This window comes from Argopecten irradians, chromosome 6, assembly GCF_041381155.1.
Source record: "Argopecten irradians isolate NY chromosome 6, Ai_NY, whole genome shotgun sequence".
Lineage (NCBI taxonomy): Eukaryota > Metazoa > Mollusca > Bivalvia > Pectinida > Pectinidae > Argopecten > Argopecten irradians.
Window position 1 is genome coordinate 30,120,287 of NC_091139.1, and position 20,893 is coordinate 30,141,179.

General features: G+C 35.3%; 1 protein-coding gene and 1 long non-coding RNA gene across 2 annotated transcripts; one reads left to right on the plus strand and one right to left on the minus strand.

The window, feature by feature from the left end:
• Positions 1–12,165: 12,165 nt before the first annotated feature.
• LOC138325588 (proteasome assembly chaperone 3-like) lies at positions 12,166–17,740 on the minus strand. The gene is made up of 4 exons (XM_069271357.1): positions 17,605–17,740; positions 15,457–15,558; positions 13,325–13,414; positions 12,166–12,950 (listed from the first exon to the last, which is right to left on the minus strand). The coding sequence occupies exons 1-4, from the start codon at positions 17,662–17,664 to the stop codon at positions 12,813–12,815; spliced, it is 390 nt and encodes a 129-aa protein (XP_069127458.1). The 5' UTR covers positions 17,665–17,740; the 3' UTR covers positions 12,166–12,812.
• On the plus strand, positions 14,203–17,754 carry LOC138325589 (uncharacterized). Its single transcript, XR_011208803.1, has 3 exons — positions 14,203–14,358; positions 15,161–15,761; positions 17,637–17,754. It is a non-coding gene; the product is annotated as an uncharacterized lncRNA (long non-coding RNA).
• The last annotated feature ends 3,139 nt before the right edge of the window (positions 17,755–20,893 follow it).

The following is a 20,893-nucleotide window of genomic DNA, read 5'->3' on the forward strand; positions in this document are numbered from 1 at the left end:
GAATTCTATACTATCATATGATAATGTAATTAATATTTCAACGATTAAAACAAAGTATGACATTAATATCAAACAGCAAACAACTTAATACCTCGGGCAAGATAGACAATAACGAGAAGTCGTTAGTATTGAGGATAAGTATCCAAGAGCAGTCCATTTTTTAATATGGATTCGTAACCTCTAACGGAATTTAAAGCTGAATTCTGTTACCAATAAACATACATTACGCACGAAAAGCTTCTATAACCAGCAGCTTACGACAGAAATATACAATACGAAAATATGTACTAAAAAGTATAGGTTTATTTTAGATAAAGTTAAGTGTAAATTTCGTAAGATACGTACACACGAGTATATCGTGAACAAAAAGTACAATGATGGAATCTATGACTAAATCAATCTGATCAAGGATCTGACAATATCCAGTAGGGGTTCACGTCCAGATGACCTTTATACCACGTGGTCTTCATATCAGATACATTTTCTACACCTTGTAACATCCATTAAAACGATATTTCGTCCCAGTATACATACATGTATACAATTAGCTTTATTGTGGTCTTTGGGCGAGATGACTACGTAAACCAAAATAATTCTGACAGTTTTTTCAAACTATTTCGTCCCTGAAATTCATTGTCAAAATTTTGCAAGTAGCAATTTGATTGGCCATTTCCAAAGGTCACCTGGACATGACCCCTAATGGGATTTTCTCAGATCCTATTATCAAACGTAGTGATAAGGATCTGTATTTTAATCAGATTGTGACTAAATGAACATTTATATATAATATGCCATATGGTTTTCAAAACTGGTAACAAAACTTAAATTGAAGCATATATTATATCAACAGGCTCATCTTAATTATTTAATTACACATCTTAAGTAAAATGATTTTAGACGTAGACTTCTTTCAATCTAAATATCTGAGGTCTACAACATCTCGCAAAATGGCTGACTGTACGGTATGACCTTGTCGTATTGACGGTCTTGTGTTTAGTACTGTCGGTTAACACCTGGCATTAACAAGGTATGTACTTACGATTTACTTGATTCTGTAAAACAATTGGTCGACACTAGTTATATAAACATTATTTACCATGTAAATAAATATCATTTGATGTTATTTTACAAAATATGCCACACTTGTAACGACTGGTTTTGACACAGACTGTCATGTCAATATTTACAAAGGTCAGATGACATTTAGGTACTGATATAGCATCATTGTCTGGACTACAGTCTCTCATCCTCGATACTCCTGGGGTTATAGCATCACGTACTCTGTTCCTGGATATGAACTACGGTGATAATAAACCCTGGATTATAAAGGATGTCAGTCTCCGTGATATAAAATATGTACGAAAGTAAACTAGCCGTATCATTTTGTCTCCAAGATAAGTTCGATTCTATAAATTGGTCAAACTAGGGCTCTAGCGTAAACATTTTTTCTTGAGAAACTGATAAAAACTTCAAGGTCTGTGTCTGGTTATTACTTATTTTATTTCCCGTAGACAATACATTGCACGTTGATGAAGATCTTCATCTTATCAAATCCTCATCTTTGAGATTTTTTATATAAGTGGACGCTAATGACCAGCCTTGAACCATTGATATGGTGACTGTCTGGAAACGAGCAAAACTCCAACTACATGTATGAATCACGAACAATAGAGCGACCTTGAGAGTATTAAATTAGTTTATTTTGCATTCGAAATTGTAATTTATAGCTAATTTGCATATCTCACAAGGTAGTGTGATTATATAATCCTCCCAAGAGAGTCAACAATGTTGTTGTTGTGTAGGTGTATGAATCACCTGCTCCCTGATGACCCCGGGTACGTAACGTTCCCTGTATAGTATAAAACACAAAGTAAGTGACAACTTTATAGAGGACATTGAGTAATAGATACCCGTATCTAAAGTGCATGTCAACTGAACACACAACAACTGTAACATGTATCACACAGTTGTCTCGTCCTTCCAGAGTGACCATAATACCCAAATGGTAAAGGTGACTCTCCATCGCTGGTTTGAAGTAGAAGGCTTGTCTACTGGTTCTTGCAATTAGTCGATGTTGATTCTCGAAACACTTGGTTGGTGTTTGTTCCTCAAAACATGGTCCTTGATAGATGTTCTAAAAAGTTAGGTTTAATAGTTTCTATTACTGGCTATATAATTACTGAAATGTCTAATGACAAACGACCCAACCCACCATCCTTCAATGACTCTGTAGTACCCTCTTGGTATCACACTCAGCATTACTTACCTTCTTTAATCTCATAGGATTGAACTTGGGACATATTCAGTGGTCATACAACCAATTGAGACCGATTGAAGCCAAGAAACTACAGCGTTGAAGATGATAGATTAAAGACATTGTTGCTACCTTGTTGAAGATATTGAAAAGTAGTTCGGTGACTTTGTTAATACATCAAGCAATGTTTACCTTCTAAAATCTCACTGAAACACTGAAATAGATGTACAATGTATATAAAGTCGTAACACCTGTCAGAAAGTGGATGAGAGTTAGATACATACGGACGGTAAAACCTTTAGGTGAATTATGAAAGTGTCCGTGTCTTGTGCATCTTTTGTACAATAAATAGATATAAGGGAGTAGAATCTGCTGGTGGATTGTTTAGACATCGACGCTTTTCGAAATCTTTGTTCACGTTGTAGCTTGGGAGAGTGAGACAACCTTGTTCTTTATTATAGTAAGACCAGCGGGGTTTGCTGTTCTGTGTCTTTGCCAGTAACTTCAGTGAGATTGCAAGATAAATAGACAAGATGTGTATTTGTCTTCACAAATACTCATGTCCACAATACGCGACATATTGCACACAGGCGAGGTCGTCCTCCCTGTAGATCAGAAATTAGAAACTTGGAATAAACCTCAACTGGATGACATCATCACCAACCGTCATGCATTTGCTTTATACAAATGCTGACAAATATAAGTGAACCAATCAGAGACTTTGGTTATTAGCAACAGCTGGAGATAGAATCAGCTACAAATTATCAAATGGCCTCGACAACCATAGAAATAACATTTCCTTTGACTCACATGATGAAATCTAAACATTTAAGATTTTGCGTTCTGGAGCTGGCCAAGAAAAATAAACAAACAATCCCACAAAGTTAGGAACAATTTCCCTACATCAACTTTCGGATACATAATTAGGTACAAATTGTCACAAATTAATATGGACAGACATAACATCAAAGCTGCTAACAAATCTGAAGTCATTGCTGGTGGCATCGAAGATCGTCGCTTACAACAACAAATTAAAACCATCAGGATTTTTTCTCTGGCTGCCGAGGAGATACGAACAATGCTATAAGAGTAGATGAAAGAGGCGAGTAAAAGGAAGATGATTAATAAGTCAAGCCAGTCAGAAATAAAATCCAAAATAAAATCAACATCTTATAACGTCTGTACCAACATAAACCAAAACACGATGACAAATTGTACAAACAGAGTGAACAGACGTCCGCCGCCAACAGAGTCAACTGCAAACCCGTATAAAAACAAGCTTGTGCAAATAACAAAACAGTCAATTGGGTATATAAAACAAGTACTTTATATGTACGCCGAGTCTGTGTAAGTGATTTATGTACCCCCCAGGTCTGACAGACCAAACATCCCCCTGGCACTGAGGCCAGGACATAAACGCCTCAATTCCATATCAATGTCGGCTTCTCATTGTTATCGACAGACCAATCGAACTGTAGGTCAAACTACCAACATTATATATATATTACTGGTCGTAAAATACACATCATGGCTGCCCAGTCAAAAAGGGTTTATTGCAAGAGGATATATTTTATACATTAACTTCTTTATGGTGCTGTAAATAAGGGTTGGTTTTGCTGATTGAAATACAGTTTTTTCTCTGATATGATCAGGTCAGTACAGAATCCAAACAATAAATAAAACTTTCATAGGGCTTATATTGTCCTGAACGCAAGAACAAAAGAAATGTAGTTAATCTAACATATTCATGTTAACTTTATATGCTGGTATTGTGTATTAAGAATACATAACAACAGTTAACACAGTGCCATGTAGGTGACTTGAAGGTTACTTCAATAAATCCATTTCACGAGATGATCAAGCTAATTAAATAACATGAAATGTGATCAAAAAACTCTGAAAATCCGAAGTGCAAGGATTTAAACTTACATATATATTACCATGGGCCTCTCTGACAAAACCAACTTTAAAGATGCTCCACCGCCGCCAGAGCATAAATGATATTCATCATTTGAACAATAATTGGTGTTTAATCATGTAAATATATGACTAATTAACACAAAAGTAATATGTAATATTTTATTTCGCTTTTGGTGCATGCGCGATCAGTACTTCATTCCATATAGGATAAAGTGCCACGGAATTTTTTCGGAATGCAATTAATTATTTTTCATATTTTAAACTTTAAATAAAATCAGAAGCTGAAACTTTTCAATGGTGGTTATGATGTAAAGTAAGTAACTTTTGTAACTGAGGAAAAATACTAAATCGTCTCCTCCTGTTCTTCATAGTGAAAAAATACCATTTGTCAGCGGTGGAGCATCTTTAAATGGTCAATCGTTTGCAAAGTGATTTACGAGCCATTGTGAACGGTGCCACAGTGGGGTGTGTTGTTCGATATCTTTGGCGGCAGTCTCATTACAATGAAATGGGCAAGAGCTTCCACTATTGCTAGCGCACGCCGGCAAATACTATACACAAAAATGGTATGCATTGGAGGATGTACTAAATGGACAATAGTTACTAATGCTAATCTATTAAAACAACTAAACAAACAAATTAATATTGTATGCGTTGTCTCCTACGGTTCAGTTCAGTTCAGGTCTTTATTACTTTAAAGTGAACAGTCGGGCAAGGATGGCTAAAGTCGGTAAAAATGGTGTGAATGTATCCAGTATAATTTCTTATGAAATGCAAAAAATAAAATCTCTCGCCAAAATCTGTCTGCGTATGAAGAAATTAATTTAAAGTATAGGAATCCTAAAAAGTCCTCCCGGCTGACTATGTCCGTGGTTACAGTTACACGCAGCCTCGCTTTCAATGCTTTCAACTTTCCTTTACTTTAATGGTCAGAACTGGGAAACGTAAGCAGAACTTGGCCGTCGTATTAATATGTGAGAACTTTTGGAAGGCCAATGAACGCATTTAGACTGGTTTTCTTTGCCCGACTATTCACTTTAAACCAATTGGTTTATCAGTAGAGTGCATATATATACATGTACAGTGCAGACAGGAAAAACAACACAATATGTACACCCGCAGCGTACACGTATGTAGTGTAGAGAGACATCTCACATTAACGATTTTCAACGATTTCAACTATTTTATTTACACCCAGACACATTATAATGTGTAACATGAGGGATAAAACAAATACAAATGTATAGGCATGACAGGATGGACAAGTATATGTACATAACATTAAGACATTATTATATAGCATTTAATCTCAACATTTTTATATTTCACATGTACGAAACACAAAGTATAAATATTTCACTCATGGTTCAATAAGAAAAAAAAAGAGAAATGTAGAATATTTAGATTTTATGGTAGCATCATTATTACGATATTAGTAGAGGCTTAAGTTTTTTAAGAAAAAGGGAGAGTCCATTTAGGACACTCTTATTACAAACTGATATCAAACCTTTCATCTTATTATCATTTGGGTTAATTCGGAAGTAGTTTGGAATATACTTTCTTTGCAAATTTTGGACAACAGCATTATTACAAAAAAACAAATAATGAAACTCATTTCCAACATGTTCCAAGCACATATTACAAAGTCTATCTTCTTAAGGAATATTTCGCCATCTGCCTGTTTCAATGGGGAACTTTAAGTTACAGGTACGTATTTTGGTTATTTGCAAATTGTTATTTTCGGACAATATTGTCAAATACTTCTCAAATTTAAATTCAGTTTTAAATATTAAATAGAATTGTCCTCTCGATGAGTTGTGGGCATCAGAAAACCAGTTTTGGATGAACTGGTCTTGGAGCCTTTGTTTTAAATAGTGTTTGAAAAACATCTTAGGCATGATAATTTTATTATCAAATATATATGAAAAACCAGTTTCATCAAATATTCTCTTAATTTTGCTAATCCACTTGAAGGAATGACTTCCATTTTCTTGTAGACAAAAAGCTAATTTCATTAAAATACTACTTAATTTTTCATCATTACTTAACAATTTATTCAAAAAACGAGCCATTCGAAATTTGCTATTTGATTCCAATGGAAACCGACCAAGTTCTCCATATACCATGAAATCAGGGATGCTAGATCTCACTCTCAATATCCTTTTACAAAATTTCAAATGCACTTGTTCTAGTTTCTTTAAGATTTCAAACCCCCAGACTTCCGAGCCGTACAAGAGAATTGGCTCAACTACCGAATCAAAAATCTTTAATTGTAAGTCAATTGGAATAGCCTGGTTAAGAATTTTGTTATATAATGCAAAAAGGGATTTTTGCGCTTGATCCATAAGTCGAACTTATGGTTTTAAAAAGTTTCCATTTTAATTAAATATTACACCAAGATATAAAAAAAAAATATCCACAATTTTTAGTGTTGCTTCTCGCAAATAAAACCCAAGATTTTGTGTTGACCTCCGCTTACAGAAAACCATAACTTTAGTTTTGTCGACATTTACCTTCAGTTTCCAAATATCACAATAATGTTGGAAAATATCTAACGCTTTTTGAAGTCTTTCGGGAGTTTCTGCAAACAGAAGTGTATCGTCGGCATATAACAAGACGAAGATTTCAATAAAAAGCTGTAACTCAGATGGTATATCTTCAGTTATCTTTGCGAGAGGAAAGCTTTTCATAGACTTAAAAAAAGTTTCTAAATCATTTAAGAATAATGAAAATAGTATAGTGGAAAGATTTTCGATTTTCGATTACGATACATTTACATTTGTCACATTTATTACGGTACACGTCAGGCAATCATTTGGTTGAATTTGGTCAGAGCTTCAAGCTCAAAATGAAAGTTGGTTGTCGCCATAACGACAGTACCAGTAGGTATATCGGCAATCAAACGCACCAGACTTTACAATTCACCAGAAAATCCACAATTTCTCTGTTGCAATGAACATCATATCAGTCCAATTTAGACCAATGTTTACACATTTTCCCATTTGTATCTACAAAATCTGTTTTCCCATGCAAATGAAATCTTGTTACCGACACAGTGGCATGCGATGTACGTATTATCTATAACGATTTTAACAACATTTCGTGAAGGTCTGGGTTATGGAAACACATTCAATTTAGTGGAACCAGAATTTCGTGCTACTTATTGATTTGTTAGAATTATACACTTGAGAATGGGTAAAACTAAAAACATGAATTCCAATTGGAGAGTAGTTAATGTACATGCAAAAGGTCGCTTCTTTATGCTGCTTCTGTAAGTGTTCTACGTTTTGGAAGGGTTTTGTCAAGACTCGTTTTTACACTTGCTATATGTGTATGTAACGTTTCGAAAGCTAGTACATTACGTACACTTTTGTGTGTCTGTGCTTCAATCAAGCATTATGATACTTGTGGTCTTTAATTAAGACGTTTGGGTCAAGGTCAAATCATCAGAATCCTATTCAGATAAATTCATCTTTGGCATTACACTTTTATGAATTATAGCCAGTGTTTTGACATTTTTCATTAGAAACTGTCATGATTCTTTACGCTATGATAACTTTACTAATAACGTGAAGAATTATAAAGGTTGGAGCTTGAAAAGTTAAAAACAAATTGAATTATTTCAGTACCTAGTCAAACTAATTATTTATAAGCCATAAGATTTTTAAATTGTGTATTTTTTTCAAAGCGGCATGAATTAAGCACGTTTATATTTCGTGATTTTCCACTCAAAACTTGACATGATAAGTCAACAAAAAAGGTCCACATTACTATTGTTTGAAATAACTATAAGTACTGTCAAAGAGAGCTATGGCGATTTGATATTACATGTATTACAGACGTAAGTTCACGATAAGAAGAAGACTTTCCTGACAAGCCAATACTGTATTGATCATCACAAACACATTAGTCCCATATATACTTAGAGTAAGCCACACTCGATATCTTCGGCTTTCATACAGAGAGAACTTGTATGTGTTCAAGAAATCGTGTATAGTACAGTATTACCACACCTGGTATTCCGATGTTCTAACACGTTCCACTGGTAAGAAACCAAAATCGACTGATGTCTCTCGATTATACTTTATTTGAGCAGATATATTCTCTAATATTTAATGAGTATGTCTACAGGCATAATGTAACGGGTTCGGCCCCTTTGATGTACATTCGTATGTACTTATTCTGTTAATTAAAAGTTGGCTATATCTAAATAGCTATACCGCCGTGGGTCAGAGTGATAGGACAACCAGACACCGATATAGGCGATGTTAATTTGATAGGTGATGTTCAACACATCAGAGCTAAATACTGCACGTATACCAAGGCTAAATTTATTTACAGCTTTTCATAATGAAAATTTGACACTGTGGGTTTGTAAGGAATAATTAATGTAAGAAAGCATGTCATCTTGTCATTAATCACGGCAAGTTTACTGGGTCTGTAATTAGCAATCATTGCTTAATGAGATCACGTCAACTGTTACGGATAACAATACCCTATTGTTATGATATTAACCGTTAATTCATCACACGAAAGTTCTTCACATTTCGGCTGAGTAGTGCATGAGTTTTACCACCGGGAATTTCAGTCAAATACAGCGAAAATCCCTGTAATTATGTAATAAAACAATAATTTCTATGCAGAAAATTCTAAGGATAATGTCATTACATATTAATGCTATCCATATTCTTTGTAGCCTTCTAAAGTTTCTTTAAAACACAAGTCTACTTCGGGCCCATTAAAGTTATTACCATTTGTTCGCTCGGACAGACACAGAGGGATCAAGTTTCCAGCGATAATGCTTAGTCTGCAGTCTACCCCGCCCCTGGAGGTAACCCCTAGGGACCCGGGGAAACTGGGGGAGGGGTAGCAGGCCAAACCATAGGGGACACATAAAATTCTTCAATAGACATTAACAATGGAATGTGCATTAATAAAACCGCAAGATATCGCTGACAGACCACGCGTTAAATGTGAAAATTAAAAAAAAAATCTTTCGCATGAATTGTTAAGGAAATTAGAAGAAATACATTTACGGAGGCAAACTCTTCAATTATTCAGTGCAAGTATTTGATCGTACAAAACATGACATACCCTGGGCTTGATTAAAACTCGTGATAGGTAAGTGTCACATTCAATAGTCAAACAGACTGAGAAATCGGCCTTGTGTGGTTTTTAAACTTTATGCACATTACAATCACCTTAGAAGTTGATTTTTATAATAGTGTGTATAATTTGTAAACAGGAATTGTTGTTGGGTTATGCATTTTCCATAGAAAACGTCCAGAGCGTTACAGATGACAAAATCATTTTTACCCGAAAGTCAATGACAGCAACCAGAAGCTGCAGTGGCACGTGAGCGTAACACACATAATAGAATGAACATAAAACATGCCAGCGCGTCGTAAACAACAATTATTTTTGTATATACCCATACTTTCTATTTTAGGTCTATACTAAGATAAACGAGCTCAGTTCTTTGTAGTGTTGAATCATTGAAGGGAATAACTTTACATCATTATACAAACACACAATGAATTTCGTAACGCATTGTAGTAATAACACAATCTAAATATAAAGGTACTGAAGTATATTAAAGTTTATTGATAGGGCGAAAGCAAAATGAAAGTCAAAACAAATGTGTTTTTCGGTAATTTGCTTTCTCGAAATATCTGTAATTCAGAATCAAGTATCGCGCAAAAATTTTATAAACACATCACCAACGAAATGTTTTAATTAAATAGCCAATAAAAATAATACAAGAAAGACAACTCCTGATTATTGAAATCTACTAAGGTAAAAAGAGTTGTGGTTCTTTCTGCATTAAAAAGTTTGAATGTAAGTAAATGAAATGTCACCCCTTTAATGAAATTAAAGATCTTGTCCTCCTCAATAAATACCAAAATCAAGGCCTTTTGGTTAAGCTTGGTAAAAAAATAAAAATAACATCTAACTCAACTTTTGAACCATTTGAGATTTACATGTACCTAAGCTGATAAGTGACACCCACCATACATCCTCAATATACCAGAGGTTACTATCACTGTCGTAATATACAACTCTAGAATCCTTCATAGCAAAACTGAAGGCAGTTAAGGAGAAAAAACCAACCAATCACAGGCCTGCAGAGATTTCCTTTGAAGATGACAGAGATATTGACGTAAAAATTCAAAGCCACATAGTCAACCACATTTTACCATTACTCTAGATGTTTGAATAATTAAATTCATATGTTACACTCATTTCTTTTGGTTAGATCTTTAAGGTTATTTTTCCATAGACTGATAGAATTGTACGTCAAGTATTATGGCGTCATATATACAAAACAGTTTTCGCGGGGAATTTAAAAAAGCGGCAGTCAATGGCCAAACTGAATTATTGGATAAGATATCACTGTGCCACAACTCAATTTGTTATATTGGAAAGGTAAGTAAAATCACGGAAATTTACGCCTTATTAGTACCTGAGTGAGTTATTTGAATTAAATTGGACGCTTTGTGTCTATGAGAATGTCCTTCCGTTTTTTGTCTATGACTTCATAACCCCAAAAGATATTGAAAATAATGCTTTACTAGATGTACATTTAAGAACCAAACGTCCTTCTCATCTGTTGTCGTACACAAAGTCTTCCGTTTTGTTATGTTTTGCTATCTTAGGGGTTGATATACCAACAGTGATTGCTGGAGTATCAGGATACCAACAATGTCATAGACAGGAGTTCAGTGCCTATATGTAGTCAATATTTTGACCTTGACCTTAATAACAGCAGGTCAAAATGTAAATTTCAAGTATCATTCAAAGCAAAGGTAATTTTTTCTTCTCTCGCTTGTATATCATTAGATCTAGATAGATAAATAGAGGTTCTCCAACGCATGACTGTTGTTTATCATGTTTATCAAACTCTCGTTAGTTAATTTTCAAATTTTGAAAAGACACGAGCTTTAGCGAGTGTCTTTTAAAAAATTGAAAAATTAACTAACGAGAGTTTAGATAAACATCATAAACAACAGTCACGCGTTGGGGAACTTATTTATCCCATAACTTAACTCTATATTTATACTGTGGTGACCATTTTCTTGTCTTCATTCAGGGAAACTTACCACCATACATTGTGTATGATATCTTTCCGGCCATGAAATATAGTGCCTAAACAGACAGCCAATATGCAATTGTTTAATACTTTGAATAAGCAACTACCTGTTATACAGTAAATACATTGTTATTTAAAAGAACATGCGCTATGAAAAGTAGCCCGAAGTTGAGAGCCAATCGGAATCAAGAGATCTTGGAATTGACCAATCAGAGGCGCTGTAGGTGTTTACACACTGGAGTGTGTAAACATAAATGATAACCAACTGCTATTGAATTTATCACATGGTTTTTCATTTGTGAAACATGCATAGTTATGAGATAAATGTAGGTTATGATCCAAAACATGATCATCAGCAGTTTGGTTTGAATTTTACCCAAAATTAAACTTTAATTTTCCATGTATTATTTTATCAAGTCAACCTCAGGTTAAGTCGACAAGATCAAGCTTTCTTCATGTCAAGTGAGTTGGTTTTGGGGTTATGTCAAGTTTCTGAAAATACATACATGCATGTTTCAAAAGTCCGAGCTAAACCTTACAGAAAAGGTGACATTTCACATTGAGTAAATAATACAATGATCCAATTAAAATAAACTGCACATTCTTTTAGAAGGGTCAAGCTCAAAATTAAAGTCAACAAAAGATGTGACTGAACCTTTCAGGCCACAGTAACTTAATAGTCTCCAAGTGATACAAGTACAATGTCAATATACCGTAACAGGTAATAGCTTGGATAAGAAATTGTTATGTAAGAGCCAGTATCTAGTGACACTTGTTGTCGTGCTTGGATTAGGAGGTACGTATTCTCCCTCAAGGGAAGCCATATAAGCTACATGTAAGATGGACAATTATGCATTTCTTTTTTTCGTGCCTTTTTTAAAAGAAAAAAACAAATATGAAAAAATTTCATGAGCATTTTATTACTTTCAAGTGTATGAAACAATAGTAGAAAATACTACATCAGCTATCCAGATATCACAATGCTGTTTAATATGAAGTGTAGTTATCCTGACATCACGATCCAATGATGTCCAGCAAAGTCCTAGATCCCTGCATGGTCACATATCAGGAAGCTGGACATCTTGGGGAGTTTGGTTTCCCGAGGTTATCCTGCCTCCAGACATTGGGAAGTACATAGCTCTGGTGTCAGACAGAGAAAGGATGCTAGTACACAGAATGAAACGTAACATCCAATGTTCCATTCAACCTTGGATAATCGTCTCCAGCAGAAAGAAGACACCAATAAACATAGCCTGAGCACATGCAGATGATGACTAGTCAGCCCTTATTTAACTATTTCTTTCATCACTCAATCTGATAACCTCTACTTTGACCGTCACTATCATGCATATCATTATTCTTATGAGTCAAATCCTTCAGCCTACAGATCTCTTCTATTTGACTACATGATGGTTTCAGGATGGTTGAGAAATCTTTAAATTGACCTGTTTTCCCAGCAGGACACAGGTGGATGTACATAGCTCTGTCTGCCTTCACTGTCGACCAGCTTACCTACATGTAAGTAGAGGACATGTCTATTTTCTGTGTCTACACTATTCCCTTGATTTCCTCACTAAGAAGGGCCACAGTTTTAGGAGATTCATCCTTCAGAGCCAAGGCCAACATCACAGGCTTCTTAATGTCCAACTTACCAAGTACATTCTTAGCAAGCACATGCATCAAAGGCTAGAACAAAGAAAAAAAAATCTATTTTCTTAGGACTAGGGATTGTACTAGTTGTCTCCCCTTGGCCTAAGTTATTTTGTCATTATTCCAGCTTTCACAGATAAGCAGCACTGTACTAAAGCAATTCAATTCTTTTATTACTCCGAGCCTTTCCACTTAAAGCAGTTTCATTGAAAGAGCGATTTTGCAAGGATAGAGCCTTCACTATTGAAAGGCAAGTACATACCTGTATGTATTTACTTTGGTAGAAATAAATATAATGTTTATTTTAGCAATAATGAGTATCAGTAGATTGGTAGTATGTGGTATCCATACTTATAATATGCTGTGGAAATAGCATCTATATGTAAAGATGGTGTATTTAAAAAACCGACCTCATCTCGTCCCATGAGCACCTTTGTGGAATAAGAAGGTCTGGAAGGGGTGATAGCATCATTTACAGCAGCATCTCGTGTCAGTTCAATCTGATAAAAACAAAAAAACATTATATGTATTATATGACAGGTGTTTTTGCTGTATTTTGATTGACCGATACGTTTCTCAGAAGTATTCATCAACTGCGAATCTTGATCCCCGAAATAGGCGACGAAAAGCATGTGAGGTTACTTGACTCAGTCCAGATTTCTCTCCCGAGTCCAGTGACCTGTGTCAAAAATAGATTGAGAGAAACTCCCTTTAGATGTGATGTGATAATCACTTTTGATGTCGAGTCGTACCCAAATATAGCATAATGAAAGTTTTCTAATTCAATGACGACGGGATAATCTATTGTGACATCATTATTATAGTCAGCAACATATATGGCGGAAGGCAGCACGTTTATTGCGATCAACGGTGATCAACTGCAAACTTCAATTTAAGTAAAACGTTCAAGAATGCCAGACGGGCAGTTGATGAAGCAATAAAATATTCCAATTCTACCAGTCTAAAACATTAGCAAGAAACATTTGGTTATTTACCATATATTACATGTAATGGATAAACTACTTTTATAAAAAGAACATTTAAAAATATCATCCTGTTTATTGTAGTCTTTTTGGAGAACCGAATTAATATCCTGTAAATGTCATATAATAAAACAGTTATCTACCTATTTTAAGGTGGATAAGGTGAGTTATCAACCACTGAAAATGATATAACCCTCGGCCTCCGGCTTCGGGATATATCACTTACTCGGGTTGAGAACTCATCGTAACCACCTGAAAATATGTCGATAATTGTGTAATATCTAATAGATGGAGCCTGGAAAAGATTTTATCGTGGTCAGATGTCTTTATAAATATCCAAGTTTCGACATTCAAGGCTCTAACTGAACTAATTTTGTGACCTTTAGGTAGATCAAGCGTCTGACTAGCGGTTTAAGGCTCTCTCAGTTCTCGGTTGGAAACCTGGTCTTCATTAATTCATGGTGAGTGGTTGTCTCTGTTGTTACATACAAGTTTCATACATTCTGTACATGAACAATGCATGTACATAATCCGCAGGGCTTTTTCTCACAGCTTTGGGAATGGGGCCTGTGGCTTTGAATTTGGGAAAATGTGCGACAAAACCAGGATTTGGGAAAAAATATGAAATATGAAATAAAGCATAACAAAGAAGATTTTTTATTTCCAATGTATTTTATGTACTTTTCTGAAGCCAAATCACAAATATTTAAAGTCTTAACCAACTAAGCTCATGCAATATTTTTGGATAGTTTTCAAGAAATTTTGATTTTGGGAAATTTAAGGCTTTAATTGGAAAAAATTTAGAGGTTTTGCCATGGGGAATGGGGCCGATTTTCGGTGCCAAATCATGTTGAAAACAAGCCCTGAATCCCATTCTTTTATAATAAGTCTGCAATCTTTTGACTATCTATCTGCATGACCAACTATATATAAATGTTATGTATTGTTGAATGGTCATGGGGGCAGGTAGATTTAACATGAGTAAAAGGAACCAATGTCATAAACCTTTTTAATTTGGACTACAATTCATACATCACTAAGTGGTTTTTGCATTTTACAAAGTTACAATGATACATGCATATTGTGTATATTAATTTCTGTAATACAACTGGCTGGGTATACATGTAGCGGGATTGGACTGGGTCGATCATCGTTGATCAGGTAGCTCAGTCGGTAGAGCACTCGGCTAGTGTTCGGAGAGTCCCAGGTTCGAATCCCAGCCTGGCCACTAGGCCCGCTACATTTTCTCCTCTCCTGTTACAGAATTGGCGGCCAACTAAATAACCCAAAGTGGTGGTGTTTGGAAGGGTCTCGTATGTCTTCGAGAGCGAAGACTTTGAGAAAGGAGGAAGGAGTGTAGCGGGATTGGACTGGGTCGATCATCAGTGACCAGGTAGCTCAGTCGGTAGAGCACTCGGCTAGTGTTCAGAGGGTCGCGGGTTCAAATCCAGGTCTGACAGCTACATTTTCTCCTCTCCTGTTACATATGAATAGTCAGTAGGCCAAGCCTGATATATATATATACACACACATTACAATTATAAGATAATAAATCATACCAAATTTCCCATTTTGTTGAATTGTGTGACAATCACAAAAAGTTTGTCTGCAAAGTGGCTACATAAGATTTCTGTCTTCTGGTTGTTCACCGTCACAGCTTTCTGTCAATAAAATAGAAATATGTGTACATTCACAAGATTGTAATTCACAAGATTGTAATGACGGAGGATTACATGTACGCATACAATAAAGATATTTGGAATAACCTGGTGATTTTACACATTCTTTCAGTATAACTTTTCACCAAGCCCAAGATACTTTAATGACACAATAGAATGTGCATGCGTTTATTGAAAAGACCAAGGTAAGTAGTGATGATATAGCAGTGCGCTCTAGCCCTAAACCAGACATCTATCTTCCATATTCAATGTTAGTCTGCTAAAACTGCCTATATTATTAGGCTTTTTAATTAATTTTTTTTTAAAGGGACATGAACCTAAATAAACCATGTTAATTTGAGTAAAATACATAAGCAATATATTATATCAGTTATTGTGCAAATGTGTCAAATAAAATAATTATAATGGAAATTCCATCTTTTTGTATTTTGAACCGGCTCGATCGAATTTTGTAATGATAGTATAGTAGTGTTGAACTTTAGTGACCTCCATGGCCACAATGCACTGCATATGTAAACAAAATGGTGGGTCAAAAACGTGGGTGAAGCGAACACAAAAGAATTCTGATAGACAGTGTACGTCAAGAGTCAGTAACATGCGCGATTAGGAAAGTAGGTAAATATCAATGGATCACTGAAATGCAAGAGACGGGAGCAACCTCTGTTCGCGGTGCCCTGTCGAATGAAGTCTTGTTTGACTTTTGACTTATCATTCTTACGCTAAATACAAATTGTTTTATAACAAATATGGCTTAAACTTCACTTGTCAACCATCGTAAATTAGAAAATATCTTAAAATGTGGAAAACTAATATTCCTTGTCATGTCAGCAAGTTTGTTGTTCGTTATAACCTCGCTTTTGGCCAGCTTTCTTTTTGTGTTCCAAAAATAGAATATGACAGTATATTTTTATCATTTTTGAGGTAGGTATTCCCCACGTTTTCCTGTCGTTTTAGATAACCAATCATTGTAATAAAATATTCAATAAACATCTGAAAACCATATCTAAGCATACAGAACAAATTATTTAAGGTTCATATCCCTTTAAAGGCCTACTACCTTTCCGAAACGGCTTTTAATTTTTAAAATGGGAATGTAAAACAAGATCGATAATTTTGTAGAGTCTTAAAAATTATTAACTTACCGTTAATACTACATTTATCATCACCTTCTGAACGATTTGATTAAAATAAATAAAATGTTTATTTTCATAACGCGGGTCGTATTATGTTTCCCGCCGTCGTCCTAAATATCGCGCGGTAGTTGATTATCACTGCGCCAGACAGCAAAACAGTGAATTGACCCTCCACTGTTTTCATATATTACAGGAAATCTTGCATATGTTTGGTGTCGTAACCTTATTTTAGGTCATCGGCATGCATTTTCTTATGTTATTAATGTTTTTTTAAGAAACCTTTATATTTTGCTCCGGAAAGGTAATGGGCCTTTAAAGCTCATGATACCTCTTAAAGACATGAAAACTTAGGACAGCTGATTTAGCCTAAGCTACTTCAGCGGCATATTTCTATAGTTCATCATCCAAATCAAATGTCTAAGTCTGGTGTGAGGGCCAGAGTATCTCGGGCTACTTTTCACCATCTAATATAGATGACACCATCGATCATCACTAGAATGGCTACATGTAGGCCTATGATTATAATAACAATTGTAACTGAAAGTTCAAAGGTGCTTGAAGCTCTGACTCTTAATAAAACATATCAATGTATAATGTTATAGAAATTATCACATTACTTAACATTTTATATACAGTAATATGATACTTTTTTTTATATATTACATTTGTAAAAAGTTCTGTGTGTATACTACTCCATAACATAAAAAATATATTCAAGTTATTCCATATGTATTACAATTTGTGCAGATGTATCTTACGTTTATCTTATGTTAAGACAGTAATAATAATATATTTTTATAATATCATATAAAAAGTTCTGTTGTACACTACACATTTGTTATTCCATAATATATGAATATCACATATAAAACATTCTATCTATTGCAATACTTACTTGTGTTGTTTTTACTGGAAACCCACTAGCAGTAGTCATGCCTTCACTGGGGGTGTCCATCTTGGAAATGACAGAGTTGTCGCCCTTGCATTAGTTCCTGTTTGGAGAGTTGACACGCCGCAGCACTTCTTCCCACAAGAGCCACCAAACCACTGATAAAGATGCCAGTTGATTATGTCAGCGTTGCGTATGCAGTTACAGTAGAGCTGCTGGAGGTATCCTAGGCTATACTAGAGCTGGTAATATACTTAAATTTACTTAAAAACCTGTTTAACAAGTTTTCATCTGACAGAGAACAGAAACCCATCATCAATCTGATCATGACCAATCAAGCGTGCATTTTGTATTGAAAGTTGCTGGACAAAATAAATATTGCAGAATTAATAATCTCCAGAGTTAAAAAGACGGTATCATGCCCGCACGTCAAACAAATGAACTACATAACCACTGAGAAGGTGATAACATGATTTTTTTAGGCAAGACAATTTCACCTAATAAGGTAAACACACTATTGTCAGAGCGATTTGAGCAGTCTAGACCAAAGTAGCATTACACTAACGAGCAAGGGACCAGGGTTTCGGCACTAACAAGATGTTTCAACCACAATGTGTAATGGCCTACAGCGAGCGAGTTAGAACCTTTCACACTCATTTCACCACTATGGGCTTTTCTGGCATATCACAGTAAAACCGACTGATCTAATTTCCATTAGAACTGGTTTTTTCCGATATATGTACAAATTGTAATGTTCTCTTAGACTGAATTGTCCCTTTAAGTTTAGAGTCTGATATATCTTTATAATATTGTGAGTCAGTCATTTATCAGGGCCCTTCCTGACTTTCCAGTTTTTGTAGTTGTGCATGCATGTACGTACATGTGTTTATCATGCCTTTGTGTAAACCGGTAATTATTGTTCATCTGTGAAATTTAATTGATTATTGTATATTACCCTTTGTTATATTTTCCCATTTTGATTTTTTACAGTGAAAGAAAAACATGAAAAGAGGCAAGCAACTTGTAGAAAAAAGTGTTTTTAAAATTTTTAATCCTACAACAAAAGACTGAACATTTATATCAACTGGGAGACAGAAAATGGACTTTGATATCCAGTAGTGAATCTAGTGTTGAAATAATAAGACAAAAGGCCTAGATAGTTGAAAGCTTAACTGTGTCACACTTTTATAGACTGTTACAATTAACTACATTCTAAAATGTTGAATATGTTATATAGATCAAGGATAAATCATTTGGTCTTACAGTGTATCCTTTTGATTGTTTGTGCATAATCAAATTGAAATGAATCATTTTCATCTTAACTGAGAGTTTTCGGTCTGTTCCATAATAGGGCCTTTTCACCAATGTGTGAAAAGACCAATTGTTTTTTGTCTGTTTTTTTCTTATAATTTTAGGGCTATGAGCACCATTCTGGTGAAACGACCTATTGTTATTGTTCTGTTTTTTTATAATATTATAAATTATTACAAGCTAACCGATACTTACATTATAATATAATTGCTATCGTAGGTAAAATATGTTTTCGATTAAATATCACATACAGTGTTAAGATAACAATAATGACAAAAAAAAAGCAAACCCGAATTTTACAATTTCGTGCCCCTAGGTGTATTGGCTGAGGTGACCAGGAAGGCATTTTACGGTCTCGGAATAACTTTCACACTGCTTGTTTTACACATGTTCATGAGAAATTTTAAACGGTTGAAAACAGATATATCTAGATTAAATACCCAATAAAAGTTACAATAATATAAACCCGATCGAAGCACCGAGGTTGCTATGCAGGCGTAGCGTATGGGATTTGCATTATTTAGTGTAGATGAAATAAATGTTTATTCTTATTACTGGTTTATGGTAAATAAATGATGTCTTGCAGCAATATTATTCCAACGTTGGACATTTTAATTTTGCTAAAATTAATATCGATGCGTGCAGTCGTTTATCGCGAGAATGAGATGAAGAGTTTATGCCGAGACCCACATCAGCTCGGTTTTCCCTTGTACGACACTTAAAAAGCCGAAGCGACCAAAATAAAACTTGTATTGTATAATATGTGACTGTGTACAGGTGCGTAGGAAGCCGAGGGACAGCGAGGGGCAATTGCTCCCCCTCTCCGTTTCCCAGTGACGGGGGGGGCAAACATGTCTTCTTAGAGCCCCCAGTCCCCCCTCACCCCCACCCCCCCCCCCCCCCCCGCCCCCCCCACCCCCCCCCCCCCCCCCCCCCCCCCCCCCCCCCCCCCCCCCCCACCATTTTTTGGCCAACTGAAATTTACCTAAAAAATGCTTCTTTGAAAAGAAAAAAGGGTCCCATCTCGTGCACATTTTTTCGTATTTCATTCTAGAAAATTTATTCCGAGCTGCGCCGCGGCGCATTTCTAAAACGTTTCACGCACATAATGTGTCAAAACCTTAAAATAGCGTAGAAAATTCATATACATACGAAATAGACAAAATGTCCATCAAGATGATTTATGTACTATTTAAAAAAAAATGTATCTCTCTTAAAAGATTCAAATGCTGTTTATGTCTTAGCGAGACAATTTACTTCATTTTTATGTTTTACAACAAATGTGCCGATGGTGTGGCGAGCCGGTTGTACTTCAGATCCGAGGTAGGGTTTTTTTTGGGGGCATTTTTTTTTAAAAAATTTGATTACGAGAACACAATTATCATTTCTAAATGCAGGTAGCTTTAAATCGAAAAATTTACCATGTTCAAGAACGCTTTATAATCATGTAAAATACATCGTAAAAACTATCTCAGCCATTCTAAAATCGTATTTTTTTCGCCCGGTGAGAGACCCCTCGTGACCCGTAACACCAAATTAACGCGCCTTTGGGCGTGCGCAAAACTCATCATAAACATCATATAAGCCTATTCTAAATGGTAATATTTTCCCAGGGGGAGGCCCCGGCCCTCCCAAACACACCAAAAATCTCGCGCTTTAGGGCCCTCGGCCAAATCAGTCAAAAAGTTCATTGAACAAACTCATACTCAGCCCATTCTAAACTACAATAATTTTGGTTACAAAAATATTGAAGACCTTTGCACCCATAAACGTTTCATCTTACCTACGCACTGGTGTATTTTGTTTAAATCCTACAACTTTTTCATTTATATATACAGAAGAATGGTATTCACAACGAAAGCAATTTGCCTGTTTAATTACACGATTTACACTCAAAGCTAAACAGCTTCTTTGATGTTACAAGAAAATATGCCATTCACTAAACCGAATGAGTGTGTAACTACATTTGTCTCCCCGTTGGGAA